At 42.5% G+C, this 27,791-nt stretch overlaps 1 protein-coding gene and 3 pseudogenes across 2 annotated transcripts; 2 read left to right on the plus strand and 2 right to left on the minus strand.

The window, feature by feature from the left end:
* Positions 1–4,891: 4,891 nt before the first annotated feature.
* LOC133904438 (uncharacterized) lies at positions 4,892–11,892 on the plus strand. 2 transcript variants are annotated; one of them, XM_062345947.1, is made up of 15 exons: positions 4,900–5,861; positions 6,512–6,638; positions 6,730–6,931; positions 7,345–7,431; positions 7,516–7,575; positions 7,697–7,783; positions 8,639–8,710; positions 8,870–8,925; positions 9,007–9,092; positions 9,529–9,619; positions 9,698–9,855; positions 9,937–10,028; positions 11,116–11,196; positions 11,312–11,385; positions 11,470–11,892. In XM_062345947.1, exons 1-15 carry the CDS (start codon positions 5,255–5,257, stop codon positions 11,543–11,545), a joined length of 1,956 nt encoding a protein of 651 aa, XP_062201931.1. In that variant the 5' UTR covers positions 4,900–5,254; the 3' UTR covers positions 11,546–11,892. The 2 variants fall into 2 exon arrangements, 1 of the variants encoding a protein (XP_062201931.1); XR_009907489.1 differs by lacking the exons at positions 11,116–11,196; positions 11,312–11,385; positions 11,470–11,892 and having other exon boundaries at positions 4,892–5,861; positions 9,529–9,623.
* Positions 11,893–12,178: 286 nt separating this feature from the next.
* LOC133904448 (uncharacterized) lies at positions 12,179–15,001 on the minus strand (annotated as a pseudogene).
* A 1,868-nt stretch (positions 15,002–16,869) lies between these two features.
* Positions 16,870–17,532, plus strand: LOC133904085 (E3 ubiquitin-protein ligase RING1-like; annotated as a pseudogene).
* Positions 17,533–17,545: 13 nt separating this feature from the next.
* LOC133904090 (NADP-dependent malic enzyme, chloroplastic-like) lies at positions 17,546–19,371 on the minus strand (annotated as a pseudogene).
* Positions 19,372–27,791: the final 8,420 nt, after the last annotated feature.

Raw genomic sequence — 27,791 nt, forward strand, 5'->3', positions numbered from 1 at the left:
TAACATGTGAGTAAGCATCTAAGTAATCAAGATCAAGTACATCGCCAATAAAATGGAAAGCAAGATCTATTTTCTCTAACTTCTTACGTGGATCAAAGAAGAGAGCAAAACAATAAAAGTGTGGAATAGCATCAAATTATTTTAAGTATTTTTATTCATTGCATTAACAATTTTCTTTTGTACTATGCTTATTAAACATGTCAACAATTTTTATAAGCCATTAAAGAACTAGAGGAGATGTAGGGTAGAAAATACCAGACAATTGTATTGATTCATTATAGAATGGTTTGAAGAGACGGCGTAAACTTGTAGCAACTTCCTAATCTACGTTAGTAAGCAATATGCCTATACCTTGAGCATTGATAAAATTGTTGAAATGTTCTCATACCCTTTTACCTGTTTTAGCATAGTGTATGTTGAGTTCCAACAGACTTTCCTGTGTAGGCTGAATTTTCTAGGTTTCAAACTGTTAATCTTGCAGTACTCCTTGAATTTGTTGTACACCAATGTGGTGCTCAAAAGAAAGCAAATAGCACTACATATATTGTTTACATATTGACTTACCTGCAACATACCTGCCTGAACCATGAGGTTGATGATGTGGCATATACATCTTCGGTGGGGAACATATCCACCAATGTAGCTCTGCATATATGGTTCCAGTGTCTTCATGGCCGATGTGTTCGTCGATGTGCTATCCAACGTAATAGAAATAATCCTATTTTCTATCCTATATTCTTGGATAACCTCTAGGATGAGTGTGGCTATAGCCTCTCTAGTGTGCGACTCATCAATAACCATGAATCCTATGACCCTTTTGTTTAGCTTGTACTCATTGCCTATGTAATGGGCAGCAATACTAAGGTAGCATGTCCTCTGATGTGAAGACGTCCAAATGTCTGATGTCAAGGCAACATAAAAGCTTATGACCCAAAAACTTTGTTTTGGAAAATCTATTTTTTCTTGCTACCTTCTCATTATATATATCTTGGTGGTTTTCCTAGACATATTATTGTACTGTGGACAAAATGCTTTTTGTATTATTCTTCCAAAGCTAGCACTTTCGTCCATCCTAATGGGTGGATTTTCCATAACTATATGCCTACAATTTCATCGCAAGCTATTTGAGAATCATAAACCCATGTACTTACGGAGCCATTTGTAGAGATGTTCAGTTGATTATGCACTCTTCCGCCGTGTTCTTGCATGGCAAACTTTTTCAAGCATACTAGATAATGGTAGTTTAGATGCTTCGTACCACCACGTGAGCTTGCATAATATTCTTCTTTCCAATAATTACAAGTTGCGAACTCTACAACCAACTTACCATTGCACATTTCTTTATTCTTAGTGAAATGCTTCCAACATTCTGCTCCCCCCGTTTGCGGAGCAGATGGCCCGACAGTATCATTGGTCGTCACCGTCTCAACAATGGGGTAGTTGGTCGTTGCTTCCTCAGGCATGGAATAGCCTTCGCCTTCGTGTTGCTTCTCCTTGTAGCCGTCCACACCGTCCAAATGATATTCTTCCATCCCATAGTCTCCCATGCTTGGGGATAGACGGCTTTGGGGATAGACGGCTTGGATTGAGAGCCTTGGGCATGGACGAACCAGGACTTGGAGAGCTGCTGCGCACATAGTGCCTTATTACGCTTTTTTCCTACTAGTTCTACCACCAGAGAGCATATTTTTGTGTGTGAGGATGTGATGTTGTTACTAGTGTGAAACTGTGAACTGTGAAAATCATGAACAAATGAGCTGGTGACTTGGTGGCGAAACGAGCAGAGAAAACATAGACTATATAGGCATTATGTGAACGTTGGTTTTTTGCATGTTGCCTCTTTGCTCTTTGCCTCTTTGCCCGTTGCCTCTCTAGTCATGTTTGCTCCCTCTTTAGTCGTGTCGACCTAAATGATGCCTGAAGAACCTTTTGCTACTATTTCTAGTCAAAAGAGAGAAAAAGAAAGCATGGCGAGGTCATTCATACATGAGCTAGCCTAGCTACCCGTGCCACCTTTTGCTTTCGCCATTTCCATCGGTTGAGGCTCTACTTGTGGCAGCTAGCGGCATGCCATCTTTGGCGCACCGTAGCACATTACAAGTGCCAGCCCTGTCGCCCAGTTATCAAATCACGCAGAGAACAAAATTTAGTTCTTGCAATTTCAATGTAATAGTCTAATAGGAGCCTCTCCACTCACGCACACTCTCTCTCTCGTCTCGTCTACTCACAAATGCCGAGCTTTGCTAAAAGTAATGGAGGCCTTTTGCATGGAGCTAGCTGTGAAAAGCCAGGTCTATTGCCTAGTGCATGTGGCATGATGTAACTTGTGATGACCTTACATGCAGAAGTTGATTCTTGAAGAATCTTGACCGAGCCGTTTATGAAAACCGAAAATGTTGGGGGCTATTTGACTAGACATGTCTAACTATGGTAGTGTGGTGAGATGATCACTACTTTTTAAGTTAGGTGCATCCCTCAGGTCAGGTCTCTTGGCACACATGGTTCATCAGTCTTTTACCATGTATCCATAGTCCCTTAGGCAACGGGTGAGTGGGTTCCGACGGGCCGATGAGCCGTTTGAGTGTCGACATGCCATTTTCGTGCTATGTCGGCCTAGGCACGACCCAATATTTGGGCCGAGCCGGGCCACCCACCGTGCCCAGACCCTGGGCATGGCACGTCCCGCGTATCCATGTCGTGCTGGCTTAACCCAAAATTTCCCAAGTCGTGTTGTGCCATGGGTTGTGCCAAATTATTGTGCTATGGGCCACCCAAATTTGGCCTGGCCCAAGTCTCAGCCCTAGGTGGGATGCATTCCTTCAAAGGGTAACTTTGTTTTGCAACAAACATGGCATAGAAGTTCCTGCAATGGAGGGTAATTATGTGCCTTATGGAAGATCAACACGGTTTGCTCAAAACCAAATAAATGATGATCACTTTAGAAGAGAAGTATATATTGGGGTTAGTGATTAAATCAAGAGCTTGATAATCAATTTGATGAGGTTAATATAGAGTTGCTTTCTTGTATGTTGGCCTTGAATCCCGCCGACTCATTTGCTTCTTTTGATGTAGACAAGGTATGTAGACTTGTTAAGTTTTACCCTAATGATATTTAAAGCACTAACTTGATAAGACTTGAAATGAAACTTGATAACTATATTGATGATATGAGGAGAGATGATAACTTCAAAGTCCTAGACAACCTTGTTGAGCTCTCAATTAAGCTTGTTGAAATAAAGAAACATAACGCTTATGATTTGGTGTACTTGCTTCTCAAATTGATATTGCTTTTACCAGTGGTGACGACAAGTGTTAAAAGGGTATTTTCTACAATAAATTTAGTTAAGAGTAAATTGGAAAATAGGATGAGTCATAGTCTTTTGGATGATTATATAGTTACGTTCATTGAATGAGATATTTTTTTCAAAGTGAATGAAGATGATATAATCGTAACTTTCATGACTATTTAAAGACGTAAGACTAATAGGAACTAGTATTGTAATCTTCTTTGAATTATTGTATGCGTGTAAGCTTCTTTAAGGTAAATTTCAGATTTAATTATTGATTCTACGTCATTTGTAAGAAGATTAAAAAGTTATATTAAGTTAGATCATCTTTGCTCAAAATCTTGGATCCGCCACAAGCTGGATGTCTCAAGTGTGGCTAGACCAGGGTTCAAATAATCGTTGGTTATTGCTCGGTAATTGTGATTACCGTGCTTACTGGACCGCATCGCTTTTGTAAATTGAACGGTTTTCGAATTTGAATTTAATAAATAAATAAATAAATTCTAAAAAAACTAGAGACAATTCTAAGACCTTCAGTGAAAAAAATGTTCAAAAATAATGTTGTTTGCATCATATTCTATAGGGAGGAAGTTTGAAAAAAAAAAGTTGAAACGTGCAGCTCATTTATTAACTTATGTTAAGGAAAAACTTAACATGTAAACACATATTTTTCTTGTGTCGGACGCATATTAAGAGAATCTTTAAAATTAGTTTCACTTAATTTAGAGTTTTATTAATTTCTCCATAATTTTTACAAAGTTAACAAGCATAAAGTGAATATATTAAGAAACAGTACAGTAATTAACTTTTTCATTTCTACCATTATTTTTCCTACATAAAGAATAGTATAAGTAAACTAATAAAAGTGGTTTTTACTAATTTTGGAGGTGTGATAAGTTAGTTATGAATTAATCTAGTTATAACATATTTATAGAATCTTGCATGTTACAATGATTATTTCATGATTTCATGTATTTTTAAAAGACATAAGATCATGTAAGAACTATCAAAATTGGTTTTATGATTTTTTATTAGCAAAGAGTAAACTATGCATTTAACTTGGTTTAGCAAATACATTTTTTCACAGAAAATGTTCAACTTTTTAAATGAGTAGAAATACTTTTATCATGTAGATCATGTTACAAGGAAACCAACCAGAAAAAATTTTACTTGATTTGAAACTCAGATGAATTACTTATTGATTTTACAAAATTGAGCTATTTTTTAATTTTTTTTAACTTCACTTAAATTCAAAAAATCGCTCGATAAATCATTAAAACCGAATGGTTACTGGAAAATTCGAACAGTTATTGACAATACAGAAAATCCAAAAAAATTGGTCGATAAATCGTCGAATGCGCTCGGTAAACCGGTGTAATTCGACTGGTTACTGAATGTCGATGCGATCAATTTTTTTAAATTTTTTAAATTTGATCAAATAGATTTTAAGTGAATTCTTATCAAATTTTGAATACTTTTTACATAACAGTGAACTCCCGATTACGGTAGGAGCGATTTAGAGTCCAAACGGTTTTGAGTCGATGGTGTAAGCAGGCAGCATCGTCGTAGTGCGCCGGCCGGAGACCACGGTCTGCTCCGCTCCGAAGATCTCGGCCGTTCAACGCAAATCCAACGGGGAAGGCTTCTCCAGGGTTACGGGCGATTCGCAGGCCCGCACGCCCGTGGCCTTGTCGGAACACCAGCCCCACCGCTCCGCCAGCGGCCGCCGCGGTAGTTTTCGCTTCTCCTCGACGGCCACCGTCTCCGCAGCCAACACCTCCTCCTCCGCACCCAGATCGACGCCGTTATTGGAAGCCACACCCTCCCAGTCCTCCAGACCCGCCGAATTCCCCAAACCCTAGCGCCAAAATCTCCCATTCTGTGGCGCCAATCGGAGCCGGATTTCCTCGGTTTTGGCTGGGGCAGCGGCGAACCGAGCCGCCCCGCATGGTGCGGCGCGCGCGCGCATGAACCCGGCCATGGACGAGATCAACCTGCTGCGGCAAGCGCAGCGGCAGCACCAGCACCAGCACCACCTGATGGTGCGCGGCATCGGCGAGGAGATTGACCTCGAGATCGGCCCAGGCGATGACCCCTCCTTCTCCGGCGCGGCACTTGTCGCCGTCACGTCCGCGCACGACACCGTCCCCGCCGACGACCACAAGAGCCTCCTCATCCCGTGCTCGCAGCCCAACGCGGTGGACGGGCAGGCGCCGCCGCCTGCGCCGTCGCTGCCGCAGCGGGAGGAGCATGACGGGATGCTCAGGCTGCCGGCGCACACCAAGAAGAAGAAGAAGGTGGTGAAGAAATGGCGAGAGGAGTGGGCAGACACCTACAAGTGGGCCTACGTCGCCGTGCACGACAACACCACCAGGATCTTTTGCTCGGTGTGCAAGGAGTACGGCCGGAAGCACCGTCGGAACCCATATGGCAATGAGGGGAGCAGGAACATGCAGATGAGTGCGCTCGAGGAGCACAACAATAGCTTGCTGCATAAGGAGGCGGTCCGGTTGCAGATGGCCTCCAAGGAGAACTTGCAACCCCCTGAGATCGAGAGGTCGGTCTATGTCAAAGGTTGGTCTTGTCGGCTTGTTGACCCAGCTTCTGCGATTATGCTGCAGGTTTGCCTGTGGACCGTTATTGGAATTAGGAAATGTGTAAAAAAATTGTCTCTACAACTAGTCTATCATTTGGATATTTCAGGAAATATATCAACTTACACTTTTAATCGTGTATGCTGCATTGTGAGAAGTAGATAACATGATTTTCGAAACACACTTTGTTCTCACATTTTTTTTTTAATATCATGCTGTGTGTAACATATTGGTGTCCAATCATAAGGAAATGCTATATTTAAATGTCCAATTAAAGAAATAATGCTAATATGATATATCTGTTACTTCGTCACCTGCCACCAATACACAATTGGCAAGTGCTTCTATGTTGTACTAGAAAAGGAACATATTTGAGGGGTTGATTTTCCAGTTTTTGTTTTTTTGAGCAGAATTACCAGTGTCCCTTCAAGTTTTTATTAGTAACTACATATGCTATATGGCATTATCATCTGTGCTTTCACTTTCTTTGTGACCTGTATCCCAATATGCTCCATTTTCTATCAAACCAAAACAAAACTATGATATTTCGCTCCTTTCAATGATCCAACAGCTGAAATGTATCACCTTAATCTCAAAATTTTGTCTGCATTTTGGCATTGTCTCTTCCAGCTTTGTCGAAAACAGCAGCATCAATACTTGAAGCTGTCCTAAGGAGGGATCCCCATGAAGCCGAATTTATACAGTCCATCCAGGAGGTGGTTCATTCCCTAGAATCAGTTTTGGTGAAGAACACCCAGTAACTCTTTGACTCTTCTACTCTCCCTTCCTCAGAAACAATATGCTTATACCTCGAGTTTAACATGGTTTCATTTGGCGCAATTTTTCAGATATGTACAAATCTTGGAGCGCTTGTTGGAACCTGAGAGATGCTTTATCTTCAGAGTGCCATGGGTTGATGACAGAGGTGAAGCACATGTCAATAGAGGTTTCCGTGTGCAATTCAGTCAGGCGTTAGGTCCATGCAGGGGTGGTCTTCGTTTTCACCCATCCATGAACTTGAGTGTGGCAAAGTTTCTAGCCTTTGAGCAGGTAATATTATACCTGTATAAATGTTCTTTTCATGCAAAAAAATAAAATAAAATTGATGCTACAATTTTAAGTTATTTCATTTTTTCTGTTTTAACATGGCGGTCATTATTAAATCAATGTAATGATTGCTGTCGCGCATTGAAGTACCAATCAATAGCTAAGCTATGCAAATAACTTCAGTTCATATTGTGATGTAAACTTGCAACCTTTGCTTAGTCACATTCGATCTGAAGTCATGGGTGTGATTTGCTTAATGATGTAAGCACCAGGAAGTTTTTCTCCAAGCTAAACTCAGTTCACTGCTGCCAAAAGACAGCATGCAAATGGAACAAGTTACATGATTTTTCGAAGTTTGCAGTGCTCTATGGAGGAACTTTAACATGCCTTCCCACTATTATTTTTCTTCTATACAGACTTTGAAGAATGCTTTGTCATTATATAAACTTGGAGGTGCTGCTGGAGGAAGTGATTTTGATCCAAAGGGTAAAAGTGATAATGAGGTATGTGTGCCGTATTTTATTTCCTGTGGAGTGTGGACAATAATATTTTACTGCATGCAAATCTGAACATTTTTCATATGCCAGATAATGCGTTTTTGTCAAAGTTTCATGGATGAACTGTATAGATATTTGGGCCCTGATCAGGTACTTCCCAATCAAACACAGTACCCATTAATTTGACCTATTCATTTCTGTACTAGGTAAATGGAATCAATGACTGTTCTTCGTCTATATCAGTAATTTATACTTCAACTTTTCGTCGTAGGATTTTCCCACTGAAGATGTTGGTATTGGTCCAAGGGAAATGGGTTACCTTTTTGGGCAGTATAGACGGCTTTCTGGTCATTTTCAGGTACACTGGTCATTCTGAAGTGCATAATATCGGAAATAATGTCTATTGGCTACTGCAGGTGTTTTTTTATTTTTAGTATCCTGGATCTTGTCACCACTATACATCAAGAAGTAAGGACTACTGACCAAAGAAAGAAAAGGAAGGGACTGGCATTCCCTAGTTAAATTATCGGAAAGTTTCGTTAGACTTTCTTTTGTTCATGTTGTCTCCCAGTGGACAATGATACATCCTCATGGTAGTTGTCCAATCGAATATTTGTTTCATGAAATCTGAAGGTAGTCACATTCAGCTGCATCCTTGGTGGGAGAGAAAAAACTAATGTTTCTTAATGCTTCATTGTAATTTGAAGAGCCTGACCCTGAGGATGGAGAGAGGAGGTTGTGGTGGCAAGGAGCAGGGGCAGTCGGCCAGGGCAGGCCTGTGGCGGTGTGCGCACGTGGAGAGAGAGAGAGAGGGGGGGGGGGAATCCCCTAAACATGCTTGATCTTTATTGATAGATGGCTTCCCATTGTATAGGGAAGCTTGCTTGACCCCAAAGTAACCTTCAGATAAGATTCCTTAAATAGAATAAAATCTGATTACATCTGGACTTTCTTATTTAAAAGACTTTCCTAACTTAATGACGACTGTGGGCCTGACCCAGCTCCTTCACACGCGCTCCGCCCGCCACCTCCCGTTGACGCCCTTTCTTGAGCGTATACGGGATGCCGACCATAACACTGTCCCATGCTGAACGTGTTGCATAATTCCACTTGTCTTTGTCTACTTTGAGGCTATTCGTTCGATTTCTGCTTTCACTTCTTTGGTTCATCAGTTTTTTCTTGTCTGTAGCTTTCAACTGTTGTGCTTATGCAGGGAAATTTTACAGGACCTAAAATCTTCTGGTCTGGTTCAAGTTTTCGAACAGAAGCTACTGGATATGGGCTGGTAAAGTGCTACCTTAAACTTTGTTCTGATTGCAGCTAGTGTATGTGTTGTGTGTTTGATATAGTTATTTCACAATCAATATTTCTGTTGCATGTGTTAACTGAACCATTGTTCATGCTCAAAATGATACAGCATAATTCAATCATTCTGTCCATGCAGGTATTTTTTGCGCGTCTTTTACTTGCTGAGATGAACAAGGAGCTTAAAGGATTAAGGTTTCTTACAAAGATTCGCTTGGTTTATCAGTATTATAATTTAACCATGTAACAGTTTCATACTGTGCTTGTTTTCGGCAGATGTGTTATCAGTGGTTCTGGAAAGATGGCAATGCATGTCCTGGAAAAGCTTCTGCCATGCGGAGCCATTCCTGTTACAGTCTCAGGTAAGACTCAAAGCTTTATTTGGATTAACTACACAGGATTTGGCATGAGGTATCATGAGCATGATTATGATTGTTGGTATCAAAGGTACCTTGAATTAGATGGATCATGAGCCACTTAGCCTATCCCCAAGACCAGAATCTCACATCATTAATATGTAATACTTAACGTTGCTCATATATGATTTCAAAATAGACCCTAAATTGTAAACTCTTGCAGGCCTGTATGCTAGTATATTGTTCTGATAGATTTTTGCCCTTTCTAGCTTTCTTTGAATAATGGTATAAAGGACTTTAAAGGTTTGGGTTTGCTTCAAGGAAATTTTCTAACCTACCAAACCAGTAGGTGGATTGTGGCAATGAATGTAGCATTTTTTTATGGCAATAAATGTAGCAAATTTAATAAGGTCCAGCTGCCAATTGTCATAAACTGTTGCAGATTCAAAGGGCTATCTGTTAGATGAAGATGGGTTTGATTATATGAAATATTCACTTCTGAGGGATATTAAGGCTCAGCAAAGGAGCCTCAAGTGGGTACATGCCTTTCCCTTATTTTTTGTTTGTATACGTCAAATTTTTGAGATATTATTCTCCATTTAATCAAACAGGGAGTACATGAAATCATATCCACATGCCAAGTATAAAGATGATGCAAAGCCGTGGAGTGAGCCGTGTGATGTTGCATTTCCATGTGCATCACATAATGAGATTGACCAGGGGGAGGCTGTTGCAATAATTAACTCTGGTTGCCGTGTTCTTATAGAATGTATGAAGTCCTGAATTTTATCATTTCAATTGCTCTTTGGTAATTTATCATCTGGTGATTAGAATATTTTGCGAACTGCAGGTTCAAATATGCCTTGCACTGTTCAAGCAATCGATATCCTAAGAAAGGGGAAAGTCCTTGTTGCTCCAGCAAAGGCAACCGCTGCTGGTGGGGTAATGCACTGCTTGAATGCTCTTGCAAATCGGTTCATTTGTCCTGGAGCGATATGATGGTAGAACAATTTGATAGCTTCCTTTTACAACAACAACCGCATTTGTCTCAAGCAAGTTGGGGTAGGCTATAAATGTTATTCACAAGATCCAATTAAAAAGATGATGAGAAAATAATAATGATAATAAAAGTATTAGTAATAGTAAAAAAAAAGTAAAAGTAATAACAGTATAAGAAGACTAAGACATAAGTTATGATTTTGGTACGTGAATTGCTAACTCACACACGCTTCTATCCGTGGATAGTTCTTTGAAGATATTTCATTTCTTCAAGTCTTTTTACATACTCATCTCATGTTAGATTTGGTCGATCTTTACCTCTCTTCATATTATCAGCGTGTCTTAATATCCTACTATGCACATGTGACTCTGGAGGCCTTCGTTAGATATGTCCAAACCATCTCAACCGATGTTGGACAAGTTTTTTCTTCAATCGCTATCCCTACCTTATCACATATATCATTATTTCAGATCCGATCCTTTCTTATATGACCATAAATCTATCACAACATATGCATCTCTACACTAAACTGTTGGACATGTTTTTTAGTTAGCCAACATTCGGCGCCATACAACATCACGGGTCGAATCGCCGTCCTATAGAACATACTTTTTAGCTTTTGTGACACCCTCTTGTCATAGGGGATGCCAGAAGCTTGACATCATTTCATCCGACCGGCTTTAATTCTATGACTAACATATTTATTGATATCACCATCCATCTGTAGCATCAATCCCAAATATCGAAAGGTATCCTTTTTGGGAACTACCTCTCTACCGAGACTAACATCTTCTCCCTCGTGACTAACATCTTCCTTTTACCATGTTAAAAAATATCAAGCACACCATTTTCTAAGTATGTTTTTTTCCAACTGAGCACCTGAACTTGACATGACCTTAATGACAAGTCTTTATGGGCTGAGGTCATTATATATTTGTGTATACGGTCTCTAGACCGGTCTCTAGACCATGAGACTATTATGTGTTGCCCCCTTCGTTCACATTTTTCATTTGTCTCTTAAAATAACAGGTAGCGCTTGGAGAACTTGAATTGAATCCCGAGTTTAATTTGATGCAGTTGTCGGTGGAAGATTTTGAGAATAAAATTCAGGTAAATTCTGCTGCTCCTGACGGTTACCATCGTGACTTTTTTCCATTTATGTTTCCTAATTGTGACACCTTCTGAATTTTTCTGTTCTCTTTTTTTTTCTGTTGGTTTTAAGCAGGATGCAATAAAGCAAACATACGAAAGGTCGATCAAAGCTGCTCAAGATTATGGAATCATGAAAGAGAACCCTGAGTTTGTTTTCTTGTCCTTTCAAAAGACTGATGCTTTCACCTGGTTTCAGTTCAGAAGCTGATCTCTCTGCACCTCTCCATGCAGGTGTTTGGTGCACGGTGCAAACATTTGTGCTTTCCTTAACATTGCGCAAGCCATGACTGATCAGGGATGTGTCTAATTAAGCCTTTGATTCTGTCAAGAAGCTACAATTGAAGCTTCTTGCAACCGTGCAAGGAAAAATAGAATTTTCTGCTGACCAGTATTGCTTCGATGCTTCACACCTTCAATTGGTGGTGCACAAATCATGAAGCACTCCAAAACTGGAAGTAGTTGGAATCACCCTTGATTTGCACTATGAAATGTGTGCAACTCAAATGGGTAGAATGTTGCAAAAGCTTTCCTCTGGCAGGGAGGAAAAGCCCCAGTTCGTGGTACTATATAGAATAGCTCTTGTTGATCACCTGTATTATCCATTGCTATGAACATCTATGTCAATGGAAGGTAAATAGAAGCAATTCTTTTGTATGCAGAGCCCATACTTGTCAGTCCCATAACTGATAGGCCTACAATGATGTATCAGTTTTAAATCTATAGGTAGATGTAGCAATGACTCAATGAATCTGCAGTACAACCCCTGAAGGCAAGTCTGTCCAGATCATCAAGATCTGTACAAAGTATGCAACACGCTCCACATGGCAAAACATACATGTTGTACCCGACCAAAAGCATGATAAATTACACAGCGAAGTACATTATGCAGGTGCAGCTTGATCTTCCAACGCCCTCAGCTTATATTGATGAGAGCCCACAAACGCCTTGCATTGGAGCTTAAAGCTATCCACCCGAAGGCAATCAGATGATGGAGAACACACAAAATAGTGAGCTTCAGTGCTTCACCTACAACATTTGAACCACTTCGAGCTTCCTTAAGTAAACTTGGCGCATAAGGTACTTCTGATTGGCCTCAAAGTCTAAGCGGATGACTTCCCAGATTTTTTTTTCTGCTAAATAATGCTCAAGCATGTCCTCTTCATCATCTGTACAAAAAATTTGGGCAGCAGGTTCGTAAGCTAGGTTTCACTGGCAAACTAAATCTAACATAGCTAAACAAAGAATTTTCGAGCTAGAGGAAATTTTACCTTCAAAATCATCATCAAATTCAATGTCTTCCTCCTCTTCCTCATCTTCATCAGCAACTGTGCTTACTCCTTTCTGAAAAGATAGTTTCATGCAAGGTAAAACTTAAAGAAACATACTTGAACAAATGAAAGATATGATGGGCAGCAAAAGTTATGCATATCTGTGGCTATGCTGCAATACAGGCGTTATATTCAGGTAAAAGAAAAAAAAGTTGTCTAGGATAAAGTACCACTGCATGCCTTCCACTTTCAAAATACTGTCGTCCTGCGAGTTTCTTTTCCTTTGGGGCTGTAAGAGCTGAATCTGGCATAAGTCTGCACGTCAAGAAAATGCAAAAAGATTATCTCTAAGCACACACTTGGGAACTTTTAAACGTTGGGAATCAAATGCCATCCAAAGGAAACATGTCATGTGTGAAGAAAAGATTCCATATGCATGTGGTCATTGAAAGAAAGCTAACATGTAAATAATTTACTGGATGCTTACTTAGCACGCTGTAGGGCCAATTCAGCTTCAAAACGTTCTCTCCAAGCCAGAAAGCTCTCCACAGTAACAGCTTCACCATGGGGTACAATGACCTAAGATGTGGAGGAAATATTTCACTGCACAACAATGATACTTGCTGAAAGGGAAATAATCCATGATTCCATAATTCAATATGTAACAAATATACTGAAATTTGCTCGTGTAGGTAGCTCGGTAGGACAAGCAGTCAAGCACTAATTCCAAACATGCAGCCTACAGAGGGGTTCAAAAGAACACCAGGAGCCCATCTCCGGTCGAGAAACTGGAACAGGCCTGGTTCAGTTTTGAAAACCACAGCCATTTCAACACCCTAGCCAGCAATAGTTGAACCCAGTTCTTACATATTCGTAGAAAAGAAAATGCAGAACAGATAAGGGAATATGTGTACCTCCACTTCTTCTGCTTCAGTTTCTTCAGGTTCCTCGTCTCCACCATTTTGTCCGTATTTCTCACTAAGCCACTCTTTGGCTGATGAAACAAGAGTATAAACCATAGCCATGCCAAGATTCTCTGTAGCCTAAATGCTACGATGTTCAACAGGATATGAGATGGCATCAGGTGACCGATAATGAATACTTCAATACATCTCACAAGCAATAATAAACTCGTAACATGCTCCGGTTATCTTTGAGTACAATATAGTCAAATACTTCAACTCTTAAATAGTTCCAGCTAAACTCAAGCTGGTATCATTGATAAGAGTTGAATTAATTCACAATGACCTTTTTACAAATCCTAGAAAGGCATGACAGTGTAACAAACTAGAAGTTGATAACAGTTCTCTGCCTGCAGAATAACAAAATACTAACTGCCAACAATCATTTGGCTCATTGTGAATTATTTAATTTAAAAACAGTGAGCTTCAATTAATTGCACACAGTTGACGATTATAGCTATGTGAGATTGGCACCAAACTTGGAGACGAGTATTTGCATACCTCTTGGTCAAGATTTTCTTTCAGGGATGCAAGATCCTCTGGTTTAATTCCTCGTGCACTGCACAAATGTGGTCCAATCCAATGTAAGAGTTAGAAATAAAAGAAGCACACATCTTATGCCAAACGTATTATGAATTGAAACCATGACTAGAAATTAATCAGAGGCACAATGTTGAGTTTGCTTCCAGCCATGCTGGCCAATCAAGTCAATGGAAAAACCTTTTGACATTCAGCAGTGGAGGTTCGTCTGGGTATTTCTCGGTATGCACAAAAATCAGAGCCAGTTGAACTGTAAATCAGGGCGGGTTACACAATCACATGAAATCTGATACAAGCAGAGCATTCCAGGGTAATTGCAAAGTTGATAATCAGGGCCAGATATGCATCCCCACCAACAAATTACTTTTACCTGGCACATAAGCCAACTCATCGAAATCATCATCCTGTCCACAATAGTATCCAGGAAAAGATCAGTAACTTAATCGGGAAATAAACGTCAAAAGAATCGCAAATGCAGCAATTAATATAACCATCTCTCAGATTTCCAGAGCTTAAACGCACAGCGCTCGACATCGCCGCCTAAGTCACTCGCAGAATTCAAGAAAGTTCTGCCATGTCATACGCAGAACTCGGTTGCGAGTACTACCTGAGGGGAGAGTAGGATCTCGAAGCACCTGACAGTAGTGCTAAGCCCGCTCTCGCTGGGGTCGATCTCTGCATCAATGCCAACACATAACGCACCAGCGATTAAATTCGGTACAAGAAATTAGCATCCACGGGAAGAAGAATCCCCGAGACAAAGCTTACAGGAAGCAGGGAACTAAAGATTTGGGGAAATAGAGAAAGGGAGAACCCTTGATGTCGTCCACGAGGATGGCCTGCAGGGCCTCCACCTCCATCTCCTGCTCCTGCTCGCAGTCTTCCGCGCCACCCATCGCAAGAGTACACACACAGAGATGCGGTTAGCAGCAGAGGAAAGCGGGGAAGACGAAGAACCCCGCGAAAGAGAGAGAGAGAGTGAGAGAGAGGGCTTTCAGGATTTGGTTCGTACCGGCATGACCGACAGACGGTAGGCAGGCAGGACGGCGGCGGCTGCGTCCGTCGCCGGCAGAGCGGTGGGGGGTTGCGAGGGCAGCACTCTGGTCGTCTGGTCATCCCAGTTGCATGGGCCGAAAGGCCACTCGTTTCTCCAGTCTTGCGGTCCACACGCCAGTACATGACACACAGACGACGCGCGCGAAAATTCCCGCGCAAATGAAGACGGCGAAACGGGTCGTGAAGCTCACACTGGAGCGTGGCACGGGACGAGAGCTTCGGGTGCGTGCGTCGTGCGTGAAGCCCACGGCGAGCGACCCGACCACTCGACGCTGCGGGTCGATCGAGTTCATCCACAGCGACGACGGCGACGTGCGTCGCGTCCATCATCGGCAGAAACTACAATGAAAATCAAAATTGACCAGGCACAAATGATGTAGTGTATTTAAAGATGGTCAAGTGGGTCGAGTTAAATGGATCAGTACAAGATACGATTATTTTGGTCCAGCTCAGGTACGGCACGGTATGACGATTAACGGGCTGAGCCGGCACAGCACCATAACTTGGGTCGTGCTTGGGTTGGAGCCGTGGCAGTGATGGGCCTGTATGGCACGATACGGCCTGTTTAATTATTCATATTTTTTAGTATTTTATATAATTTGTTTAGATCTAATAACATATAGGATATGTGGTACAATGGTAGTGTGTTTGACTCACAAGTAAAAGATTTGGTGTTCGATTCTGAGTGAAAGTAAGTTTTTATGGTTTTTTTAATTTTTTGCAAGCTGACGAGCCAAAAAAATCATCGGACCTACCGTGCCGCGAACCAGCACGGCACGGCACGGCTCAATCTTAATGTGCTGTGCTTGGGCTGGAGTCGTGGCACGTGGACCGTCACGGCACGACCCATTTAGCTAACGGGACTAAACGGGTCGTGCCTCAATGAACTCATGCCGTGCCAGACGGGGCCGTCCATTTGACTATCTTTGAGTGTATTGTTGATGTTCGTCCGTACAACTCAATTTTTGCATCAAATCATTCACTTTTTATTTTCGTAATGACATACAAACTAATGGCAAAATTGACACTTTCTACCTCAGCACTGACTCACCACACATGTGTAGTGCTGCATGTTGCTTTGGGAATTGTTAGTATATCTATCGAATATGTATACAGATAAATTTGAGTTATAATTGGGTGAAACTAAGAATAAAATTGTAATCCAACTTCTAATTTCGGGCCTTTAAATAGAATGCACCACTGTTATAACTGTAGATCGATGGAAACAATCGGAGAGGAACGTCCGTAGTCATGTCCTAAGGTTGTAAGTAAGTTGGTCGAATCTTGTTAAAAGAAAAGGTATCTTGTGTGTTGATCTTATGCTTAGCTTATTGATCCTGATAATGCTTCCGCTAAAACCTTAACAGGAATAACGCAAAATAAAGGAGAAAGTTTGAGGACTTTTTTTCTGCACAATTTGAAACTAAGCATGGAATGGAAACTTGGTTCCAATTTATCTATCACCTAAGAGCATCTCCAAGAGTCTCCTAATCTTACTCCCAATAGTTAAATTTAGGGAATTTTATTTAAAATTCTAGTTCCAAGAGTCTCTCACTGGATACTATTGGGGAGCGCCCCCTCGCTCCCAAAAACTACCGACCACCCCCGAGCCTACCCGCTCGTCCCGTCCGCTAGGAGCTCGGCTCTACCTCCCTATTCTCCAGCTCCATCTTCCACCGCGTGCTCTTCATGGCCCTCAGCTCCACCACTATCTCCTCCCGCCTCCGCTCCCTCTCCGCCCGACCGTCGAGACGAGAAAAGAAATCCTAATCGCTATCGTCGCCACGAGATCGCCGGGCGCCGCCATGTCGACTCCAGTCACCGCCGCACGCAAGCAGTACTTTTGCTACCAATGCAGCGGTACCGTCCTCCTCGCGGTGGCCGTCGCAGCCACCGGGGAGCTCTCCTACCCCAACTGCCACGATGACTTCATGGAGGAGGTCACCGTCCCAACCCCTACCATCATCCCCCTCCCCTTCCCGTTCCCAACGCCTCCACTACGATCCCCGTCTCCAACGCCGCCCTTGTCAGCGGCGGCGACGACATTTCCCCATCCCTCTCTTCGTCCTCATCCGCCACAATCTCCCCGTCCCCGTCCACTGACTTCTCTGCCTTCATCAATAGCTTCCTCGGACTCGATGAGGACCGCATCAGGGTCGGCTCCGATGGCTCGGGCTCGCACGCTGCCACCAGCACGGCGACCCCCGAGAACGAGCCCGAGGCCTTTCGACTCGCTCATGTTCTTCCAGAACTACATCCAAGGCCTCATGGAGGGCGACGCCAACATCCAGGTCCTCCTTGATGATGCCAGTGTCAGTCTCAGCCCCGGTCTCAGCATGGACCGCGTCGGTAGGGCCAGCTTCGGGGACTACTTCGGTGGTCCGGGTCTCGAGCAACTCATCAAGCAGCTCGCCGAGAACGACCCCAACCACAGCACGATGGGAGCAATAGGGGAAGTGGCAGCAACTCATAGGACAATGTCTTCTCAGCTGAAAATTCTGGAAGAAATGGTGTGCTAATTGCAGTGCTGAACATTGCTTGTTGCGGTTCCGAAACCTTGGAGTCGACGAGCCAGATCTTCTTGCGGCACTCGTCGATCGGAGCATCGGTCTGTGAAACAATCAAAGCATCAGGTTTCAGTTGAAGAAAAATAGTCGTATGCGACACCATGAATCAATGAGGCAAATATAGAGTGGATCTTTACCTATTTCGACATCTCGAGAGCAATGAGATCTGCAATCCCAGTTCCAGCCTCCACATCAAACAATGGAGGGTGAATGCATCAGCAAAAGCATGGCATTTGATGCAGTCATGGTTAAGAGAAACACGCCATGTTCCAACTTCCAAGTCAAGAAGGGAAGATGGACTGTTGTACTCGATCAAAGTGTACAGTGACTGACCTCACCGGCGCCAAGGAACAGGTAAGTGTGGTCTGCAAGAGTCCCAACGACCACCTTGAGCACTGCTAGGAGGCCTGCGAGAGGACCACAGACGCTGTTCCCTGTAATCCCATTGTTCTCACTCAGTTCAGCACACTTGAAACGGAGGAGTACTGAACAGCCCCGTTCTTAACTTCGCATGAATAATATGGGCATGGTAGAGTCAGAGCACAGAGCTGCTAAATCCTACCTGTTATGGTCGTTGAAGACGAGATGGCTCTTGTCGTACTTTGCGAGCAAGTCGAAAGCATTGTGGTTCGCAGAGTCTTCAAACTGCCAAACATATAATTTTGTTTAGATTTGAAGTCTTAGTACTCTTTCAAAATGGACAAAAAAGAAAGTGCAGATATAACTACTTTTTGTCTTCTGGGTTCTAACTGACCTGGATGAGGACCTTCTCACCATAATTCTGCTTAACAGCGGTCATGAACTCTTCAAGAAGCTCATGGTATTCCTGGTAGTCATGAAGCACACAAATCACATCTATATTCTAAAGATCTTGACAATTTAGCAATTGCTTGTGAAAAAAATGTGAGAATTATGTGTTGAGGCCATTGACAAACCTCGCCCGTAGCACGTCTTTGCCAGAACCGATGTATAACTCGTCGTTGAGCAAGGTCTCATTGTTCGTGCCAACATCAAGTGTGATCGGCAGGCACTGCAGCATCATCACTTGTCATCAGCAAAATAACCCATCGATCCCGATCATTTGATAGTTGCAAAAGATCATTGTCAGCAGCACTTACAGTTGATGGGCAAACGCCTCCGAGGGTGGTGTACAGAGACAGTTTGCCAACAGGAATTCCCATCCCCTGTGCACAAATCATACCAAGACACATAAGCAAAGTCAGGCAACAGAAACAGCCAAGATACGAGACTGAGTTGCTCATACCTGACAACCCAGATCTCTGAGGCCCAGAATGCGCTCGCCATCGGTGACAACGATGACCTGAATGCTCCTCTCAGGCCAGTTCTTGAGCACCTCTAGGATCTTGCCCCTGAAATGAAACATACCTCCTATCTGTCAGACAAACATTTTTAACCCAAACACAAAGCTGAAAATTCATACAAAGATAGAATTGTTTTTTTCTCGCAGAGAGAGAGAGAGAGAGAGAATTGTTCCTCGAAAAAAAAATACAAAGACAGAATTGTGAGCAGCAGCATGACACACTTGTCCTTGAGGCTGATGTACAGGCCCTGGGGGCGCCTGTAGATGCTGTCGTACTTTTGGCACGCCTCGCCGACGATGGGCTTGTAGACTACGGGGAGCAGCTCCTCCACGTTGTCGATCAGGAGCTTGTAGAAGAGCCTCTCGTTCCTCTCCTGAAGAACGGTGGGCGTGTAGACTACGGGGAGCAGCTCCTCCATGCAGAGATCGGGGCGCCGCGGCCGTGGGAGGCAGGGGTGTCATCTCGATGGGGGCAGCAACCTCTAGTGCCGTGTTCTCCATGCCGTCCCATTGCTGTCGGCGTCCATAGCGGCGATCAGATGCCTCGAAATTGAGATCTTGTTGAAAAATAACGTACTTTTAGATTTAATTTAATCTATAAATAATTCATACGTGTAAACTGATAAACTAACATGTTTATATTATGAGAGTATAATCTAGATATTTGTATGAAAGTACTACATATGACTAGATCTACTATACTTAAAATTAAAAATCGCAGAAAATAAAGTACGAATAACATGGTTTTTACGTACTGGTCTTGTGTTGTGGAGGTTGCTGAAGATGTTGGTTGCATCGTGTTGACGGCGCGATCAATCCTACTGATGATGCGTCGAATTTGTTGACGATGACAGCAGACAGTACCCAAGCGACCAGTAAGACGAGTCATGGTGAAGAACTTGAGTAGTCGCGCAGAGCGCTTCCCAAAAACTTTATTCACCCTCTTCCGGTGCAAGATCTCGAAAGCGAGAGTTTCGGAGACCTACTCTCTCGGTTGCCGGTGCACACCAACGTCGGGATGGAATAGACTACAGCGGCAGCGAACAGAAAGAGAAAGAGGCAAAAGCCCTAACTTTTATATAGACTCACGTAATAAGAGCGTTCCTAATTTTAGGGCTACTCTCAACTAGCAGTCTATATTGTACACCCAATGAGATGGGAGTCCTTACATATATAGGGAAAAAATCTCCCCACCTACAACCGGGAGTCCTCCATTAGTAATATGGACCTCCATTAGCAATATGGTACTAATAGAAGGTGGACCTCATCATAAGCCTCCTCTCAACAATATGGACCTTTGAGATTTATTAAGAATTATTACATGAATCAGCCCCAATAATTCTAACAATCCCCCCATCAGATCTTAAAGTCTAAGAGAATTGTCAGTTTCCCACTGTTGTTTGATATACCAGTGTTTTAGTGAAGACTATTAAGTTGAACATCCACCTAGAACATCAAGCTACATTCATTCACAACTTGAACAATAGACTATGCTTTGAATTGAAAGTTTTGTATAAATAAGTTTCACTTAAAATCATAACTGATACTCGGCTGCCAGTAGACTACCTTGCGGGTGGAGTATATAAGTCCTACTCTATATTATCTTCATAAGGTTACTAAAAATTACCTAAATCTCATAGACAGCGACCAACAATAAAACTCATATATGTGTGTTCTTTCAAGAATGTCATGTAGGTTAGCATCTTTGCTGCTTAAAGCCAACAAAACACATTAAGACAATAGCCAATCTGCCTTACAGATCTCTGAGAGTATTGCATTTTCACTCGAGTGGATAAAATAAAGGTGCTCTCCTCCTGTTAGACTAATAGCTTGTTCTTCTTAGGTCCTCATTCACAGATCTCCGATCACATAGGTTGTGTTACCACTATGGCATAACTCACATGGGTCTCATATCCATATCATTCGATGCATTATCTATCACATTCTGTGATAGTCCCTTTGTAAAGGGATCTATTAGGTTCTTAGCTATTTGGATATAATCCAAGCTTATCACTCCAGAGTTCCTCAATTTACTGACATACTTCAATCATCTCTTTACGTGCCTTAAGGACTTGTCATTATCTTTAGAACTTTTTACTTTGATAATAATCATCTGATTATCACAGTTCATAAGGATAGTCGGTACCAGTTTCTCAACCACTGGTAAGTCCGTCAACAACTCATGCAGTCATTCTGCCTCAACAATGATTGTGTCTAATGCAGTGAGTTCTGCTTCCTAGTTGACCTCGTCAAGATGGTCTGTTTGCAAGACCTTCATGAGATAGCACCACCACCTAAAGTGAATACATATCCACTTTGTAGTGTAAATCTCATCAGTATCAGATATCCAGTTTAAATCACTATAATCCTCCAGTACTAATGGGTACCCAGAATAGTGAAGACCATAACTCATAGTAACAAGCAAATAACGCATAACTTGCTCAAGCGCACGCTAATGCTCATCGCCTGGGTTAGAAGTAACCGGCTCAATTTGCACAGCAAATGAGATGTCAGGCCTTGTAGCACCAGCTAAGTACATGAGTAATCCAATAATCTGAGAGTATCTCAGTTAGTCCCTGCTACTTTTTTTATTCTTTTGAAGTATCACACTGGGATCATAAGATGTTGGAGAAGGCTTGTTGTCCTGATAGCCAAAGCGGCTCAAGACCTTCTCAACATAATGAGATTGTGTAAGAGTAATCCTATTCTCTCCTTTGATTAACTTGATGTCAAAGATTACATCAGCCTCACCCAAATCTTTCATATCAAAGCTTTGAGATAAGAAAGACTTGACCTCATTAATCACGTCAAGGTTTGTTCCAAATATCAGTATGTCATCAACATACAAGCACAATATAACCTTCTCACCCCCACCATGGTGATAGTACACACATTTATCTGCCTCATTAACCAAAAAGCTTGCAGATGTTAAAGTTCTGTCGAACTTCTCATGCCATTGCTTAGGAGCTTGTTTAAGACCATACAAGGACTACAATAACTTCCACGCCATGCCTTCTTGACCTTTTACTACAAACCCATCAGACTATTCCATATAAATTTCCTCGTCCAACTCTCCATTAAGGGAAGCCGTCTTAACGTCCATCTGATGAACGATAAGACCATGTGAGACAGCAAAGGAAAGTAGCACTCGGATAGTAGTCAATCTAACAACAGGTGAATAAGTATCAAAAAAGTCTTTGCCTTCCTTTTGGGTATAACCCTTGGCCACAAGTCGAGCCTTGTACTTTTCAATAGTACCATCAGGCCTAAGCTTCTTTTTGAACACCCACTTGCAACCCACAAGTTTGCAACCATATGGTCGTTCTGTGACCTCCCAACTCCCGTTTGTGAGGATGGAATCTATTTCACTCCGAACAGCCTCCTTCCAGTAGTCTGCATCTGGAGATACAAATACTTCTAAAATAGATTTGGAAGTGTCATCCATAAGGTACACAGTGAAATCATCACCAAAAGACTTTGCAGTCCTTTCTCTTACTCCTCCTAGGAGCATCACTGTCTTCCTTCTCGGAATCTTGCTCACGTGTTTGTTCAATAAACTCAAGAGGTGGAGTAGGTTGTCTCATAAGATAGTCTAGACATGCTATGTAAATCTTTTATAGGAAATATGTGCTCAAAAAATATTGCATCACGAGACTCCATTATTGTATCGACATGCACGTCAGGTATCTCAGATTTAACCACTAAAAACCTATAAGCAATGTTCCGATGAGTATATCCCAGAAAGACACAATCAACTGTTTTAGTCCGAGCTTATGCCTTTTAGTTATTGGTACATTGACTTCCGTCAAGCATCCCTAAGTACGCAAATAAGAAAGTGATGGTTTTCTCCTTATCCTTGAGAGGAACTCTATTCAGGACATGACACGAAGTCAATAGGGCCTCCCTCCACCATGCCTTAGATAATCTCACAGTGTCTAACATGGCATTAACTAAGTCAGTCAATGTGTGGTTCTTCCTTTCAGTAACTCCGTTTGATTGGGGTGAATAGGGAGGCATCTTCTTATGAACAATTCCATGTTTCTCATAGAATAAGTCGAAATCACTAGAGAAATACTCTCCACCACGATCCGATCTAATTCTTTTGATCTTTCTTTCTAGTTGATTCTCAACTTCTGCCTTATATATTTTAAAGTGATCTAGAGCTCCATCTTTCATTTTCAACAAATAAATATAGCAGTAGTCAGTCGCATAATCAAACAAATTCATAAAATATCTTTTTCCACCCTTCGTCAACATGCCATTCATTTCACACAGATATGAATGTATGAGTTCTTGAGGTGCCAAATTTCTCTCCTTGATTACCTTGTGGGGCTTACGAGGTTGTTTTGATTGGACACAACTATGGCACTTAGAACCTTTCACCATTGAAAAATTTAGAATTAAACTCATGCTGGAAAGTTGAGTCATAGAACCAAAATTCAAATGTGAAAGTGCCTAGAGGGGGGTGAATAGGCTTTTCTGAAAATTAAGACTCAAAACAGCGGATTAAACTGCCGGATACTCCGGTATGGTCCGGAGTATCCGGTCTAGTCCGGAGTCTCCGGCCTGACAGGAAATTTCAGAATAAATGTGAACTAAAGACAACAGCTAGAGTCTAAGAATTACACTAGGTCAACTAGATATTACAAGGCTAGAATAACACTTAATACTAGCAAGATTGCCACTATAGCAATTTAAATGACAAATTACCAAATTCACACAATAAAGTAAATTTCGCAAATAAGAACACGTGAATGTATCCCGGAGTTCGGCCACCTCACAAAGAAGTGCCTACGTCTCCGTTGAGGAGCTCACAAAGAGCCGGGTCTTCTCCAACCCTATCCTCTTCTAGCGACCACCAAGATCAAGCTAGAAATTCTTACTCAATATGAATATACTTACAAACTTCCTGAGGCACACCACAAGTTTTGGGTGCTCTTCAGGCGACTCCTTTCCTTCTAGAAGCCCAAAGCTTCAAGAGAGATGATCGCAGTAGATGCTCGATGAAGAACTCAATGCTCAAGTGGCTTGAACCCTCTCCAAACACACACTCTCAAATTTGTGCAAATTTTGCTCTAGAGATGATCGGAGGGGCTTTGAATGCTCTTAAAGTGCTCAAGAGGTCTCAAGAATACCAGCCACAGCAAGCTCTAAATGCTATGGAGAGAGGGGGCATTTATAACACTCTCTCACAGACTAGCCGTTACTGTTTTTGTCAGAGCTTACCGGAGTATCCGGTGTACACCGGAGTCTCCGGTCCTAATTCCAAAAACGGCGTCAGAACGGTCACGAACGTGTCAGAACTAGCCGTTACAGTTCTGTTTAATTACCGGAGTCTCCGGTGAACACCGGAGTCTCCGTCCTGACAGATTTTCCAAAAAGACTAAGTCCGGAGACTAGCCGGATCCTCCGGCATCTCCAGGTACCAGAGTATCCGGTGAACACCGGAGACTCCGGTCTTTATTTCCTTTTATCAAAAAGATTAAATGCTAACCGAGAGCCTCTGCCGGAGTCTACCTCGGAGACTCCGACTGCACACTAAACATTTTACCGGAGTATCCGGTGAACACCGGAGACTCCGTTCTTTTTCTTAAAAAGATTAAACCGTAACCGAGACTCTCTGCCGGAGGCTATCTCGGAGACTCCGGCTGAACGCTGAGTACCGGAGTATCCGGCGAACACCGGAGACTCCGGACTCTGAAGATTTTTCAGAAAGAGTTTCGTGTCCGTGAGTGAATGTGTCTCTCAACTGGGTGGTTCTAAAGGATCTCTTGAGCACTGAGACACTAATCAAGCAATCAAATCCATCCATCTAAAAGAAATGTCTATCCTAGACTCAATTTCAAAAGTAAAATGAATGTAAACCCTATCTTGTACCCTTCGTTGATTCTTCATTTATTTCGGCGGGCGTCAAACGTCATTTACCTTCACAACTAATGTTTATACCTGTTCAATACTCGGAAAGCATGTTAGTTCTTTAATCGTTTTGTCATCAATAAGCCAAAACCCACTTAGGGGGCCTAGATGCACTTTCAAAATGACATAACCATGAATGCTAAACACTAGCATCATCCTTAACATTGCCACAAATATGGTTCACAGACTTATTGCTGAAATTAGAAAGGAAAAAACGGAACAAACCTCCGCACTCATAGCCTTTACCAATAAAATTTTCATGCTTTGATACTACTACTTTATTGGACTCGAACACCACCTTAAACCCATCTCTACAGAGAAAGGAGCTGCTAATTAGATTCTTATTCATTGTAGGGACATGTTGCACGTTCCTCAGCTGCACGATCTTTCCTGAAGTAAACTTTAGATCTACCATGTTAACACTATGAACAGAACCATATGACCCATTCCCCATTAGGATGGAAGAATCATAGGCAACCTAATATAAGAGAACATTGAGATATTAGCACACACATGAATATTGGCTCCTGTATCAATCCACCAATTAGTAGACTGAAATACTAAAAACACTGAAGGTAAATTTTCATACCCTGCAACTTTGTTTCCAGCTTTGCTATTGGTCATCACATTAGCAGTCTTCGAGTTCTGCTTTTGTGGAGCATTTCTTCCCTTGCGGTCTGGATAATCCTTGGTGAAATGTCCAATCGCACCGCACGCAAAGCAAAGTAGTTTTGTTGTGTCCATCTTCTTCTTCTTCTTGAAGGTGGTAGTTTTGTTCGTCTTATTATCTTTCCCTTTGTTCTTGTTGTGGAAGGGATTTTGCACCATATTGGCGCTAATCTGTCTCTCGTCTCCTTTTAAACTCACATCCTTAGTCCGATCTTTCTCCTCAATATCAAGAGACGCGATCAAACTCTCAACAGTAATATCTTGTCTCTTGTGCTTTAGAATAGTGACAAAGTTTCTCCACGAAGGAAGTAACTTGGTAACGATACCTCCAGCCATAAACTTGTCGGGTACATTGATCTTGAGGAGTTTAAGTTCCTTCATGATGCACTGAAACTCATGAGCCTGCTTGACTACAAAGCAATTTTCAGCCATCTTGTAGTCATGATATTGTTCTATGATATACAGTTCACTTCCTGCATCTGATGCATCGAATTTAGCCTTCCGTGTATCCCACAACTCCTTCGCGCTTTGTATGTATATGTACACATCACAAAGACGGTCACCAAGAACACTAAGAATGCATCTTATAAAGAGTGTATTGGCATCCGTGAACGTCTTTTCCTACTCAGCAGTAAGGATTCCTTCCGGCTTGCCATTAGCTACCCAGTAGACATTCATAGCTGTCAGCCGCAGAGTAACTTTGACTTGCCATCTCTTAAAGTGCACACCAAAAAGCTCGCCTGGCCTCAGTGCATCGACAAATCCAGCCATTGATAAACCTAAGTGCCTACAATAAGGTTTTTAGATTGTTCGAAAATAATGTACTTTTAGGTTTAATTTAATCCATAAATAATTCATGAGCGTAAACTGATAAAATAATATGTTCATATTATCAGAGCATCATCTAGACATCTATATGAAAGCATTACATATGACTAGATCTACTATACTCAAAATTAGGAACCGTAGAAAATAAATTACAAATAACATGGTTTTTATGTATTGGTCCTGCGTTGTGGAGGTTGTTGAAGATGTTGGTTGCACTGTGTTGACGGTGCGATCGATCTTGCTGATCATGCGTCGAATTTGTTGACGATGACAGCGAGCAGTGCCCAAGCGACCAGGAAGACGAGTCGTGGTGAAGAACTTGAGCAGTCGCACAGAGCGTTTCCCAAAATCCTTATTTGCCCTCTTTTGGTGCAAGATCTCAAGAGCGACGGTTTCAGAGACCTGCTCTCCCGGTTGCCGGTGCACGCCAACGCTGGGATGGAGTAGAATACAGCGGTAGGGCAACAGAAAGACAAAGAGACAAAAATCCTAACTCTTATATAGACTCACGTAATAAGAGTGTTGCTAATTTTAGTGCTACTCTCAATTAACAGTCTATATTATACACCTAATAAGGTGGGGTCCTTACATATATATGGAGAAAACCCCTACCTCCACCTCCATTAGAAATATAGTACTAATAGGAGATGGACCTTATCATGGGCCTCTTCTCAACAATATGGGCATTTAAGATTTATTGAGAATTATTACATGGGCCGGTCCTAATAATTCTAATAGATCCGAACACCTCCGCAGCCACATGTGAGAGATGTAGAGGGGGTGGCCACGGGTCTTCCACGGCGAGGCGAGAGGTCACTGCATTAGATCGAGGGGAGGGGAGGGGAGGAAGCTAGGGTTTTGGGGAGCGGCTGGGAAGGGAAGTGGAGGAGGAGGTGGGCTTTGGAGAAGAGGGCACAAAAACGCCCTCGGTTTTGGTCGAGGTGGAGGGCGCGGGTCGTGCACGTCGGATGGGGTGAGCGAAACACCGTGGATTCCCTGTCTCCGTTGGCTCTCGGCGAGGAGCTGCCTCTTCGCCGCAGCCAGCGTCGAGGGTTGGAAACCATCAGATCGACAAGCCATTGCCGATCGCAGAGCACCGAAGGTCGAAAATCAAAGTTAACATTAGGGGGGTAGCTCCAAATCTTGACCTCTACGGTGGTGACCTCCTCGGCCTCACTCGCGAGTGCCCCTCGTCATTGGGCGGCAGTGGCAGGCGCGGCGTGAGCGTCCCATTATCGTTGAGTGGCAGTAATAGGCGCACCGCTAAGCGCTACATCTTGTCGTGCATCCTGGACCTCGGGGATGCATCACAACCGGTGGAGGAAGAGTAGGAGCTGCGAGGCCAGCAGCTGCAGCGCAAGCGAGACCGCGATGAGCGTGAGTGGCGGGGCAAGGACCAGAGGCGCCTAGGGTTTGGGGAGGGGTG

The sequence above is a fragment of the Phragmites australis genome, chromosome 2, assembly GCF_958298935.1.
Source record: "Phragmites australis chromosome 2, lpPhrAust1.1, whole genome shotgun sequence".
Classification (NCBI taxonomy): Eukaryota; Viridiplantae; Streptophyta; class Magnoliopsida; order Poales; family Poaceae; genus Phragmites; species Phragmites australis.

Excerpts from the sequence above, each read along its gene's own strand:
- LOC133904438 (XM_062345947.1), top strand. The coding sequence starts at position 5,255 with ATGAACCCGGCCATGGACGAGATCAACCTGCTGCGGCAAGCGCAGCGG. Across the intron at positions 7,576-7,696 it reads GATATTTGGGCCCTGATCAG|GATTTTCCCACTGAAGATGT; the intron begins GTACTTCCCAAT and ends TTTTCGTCGTAG. Across the intron at positions 11,386-11,469 it reads ATCATGAAAGAGAACCCTGA|GTGTTTGGTGCACGGTGCAA; the intron begins GTTTGTTTTCTT and ends CTCTCCATGCAG.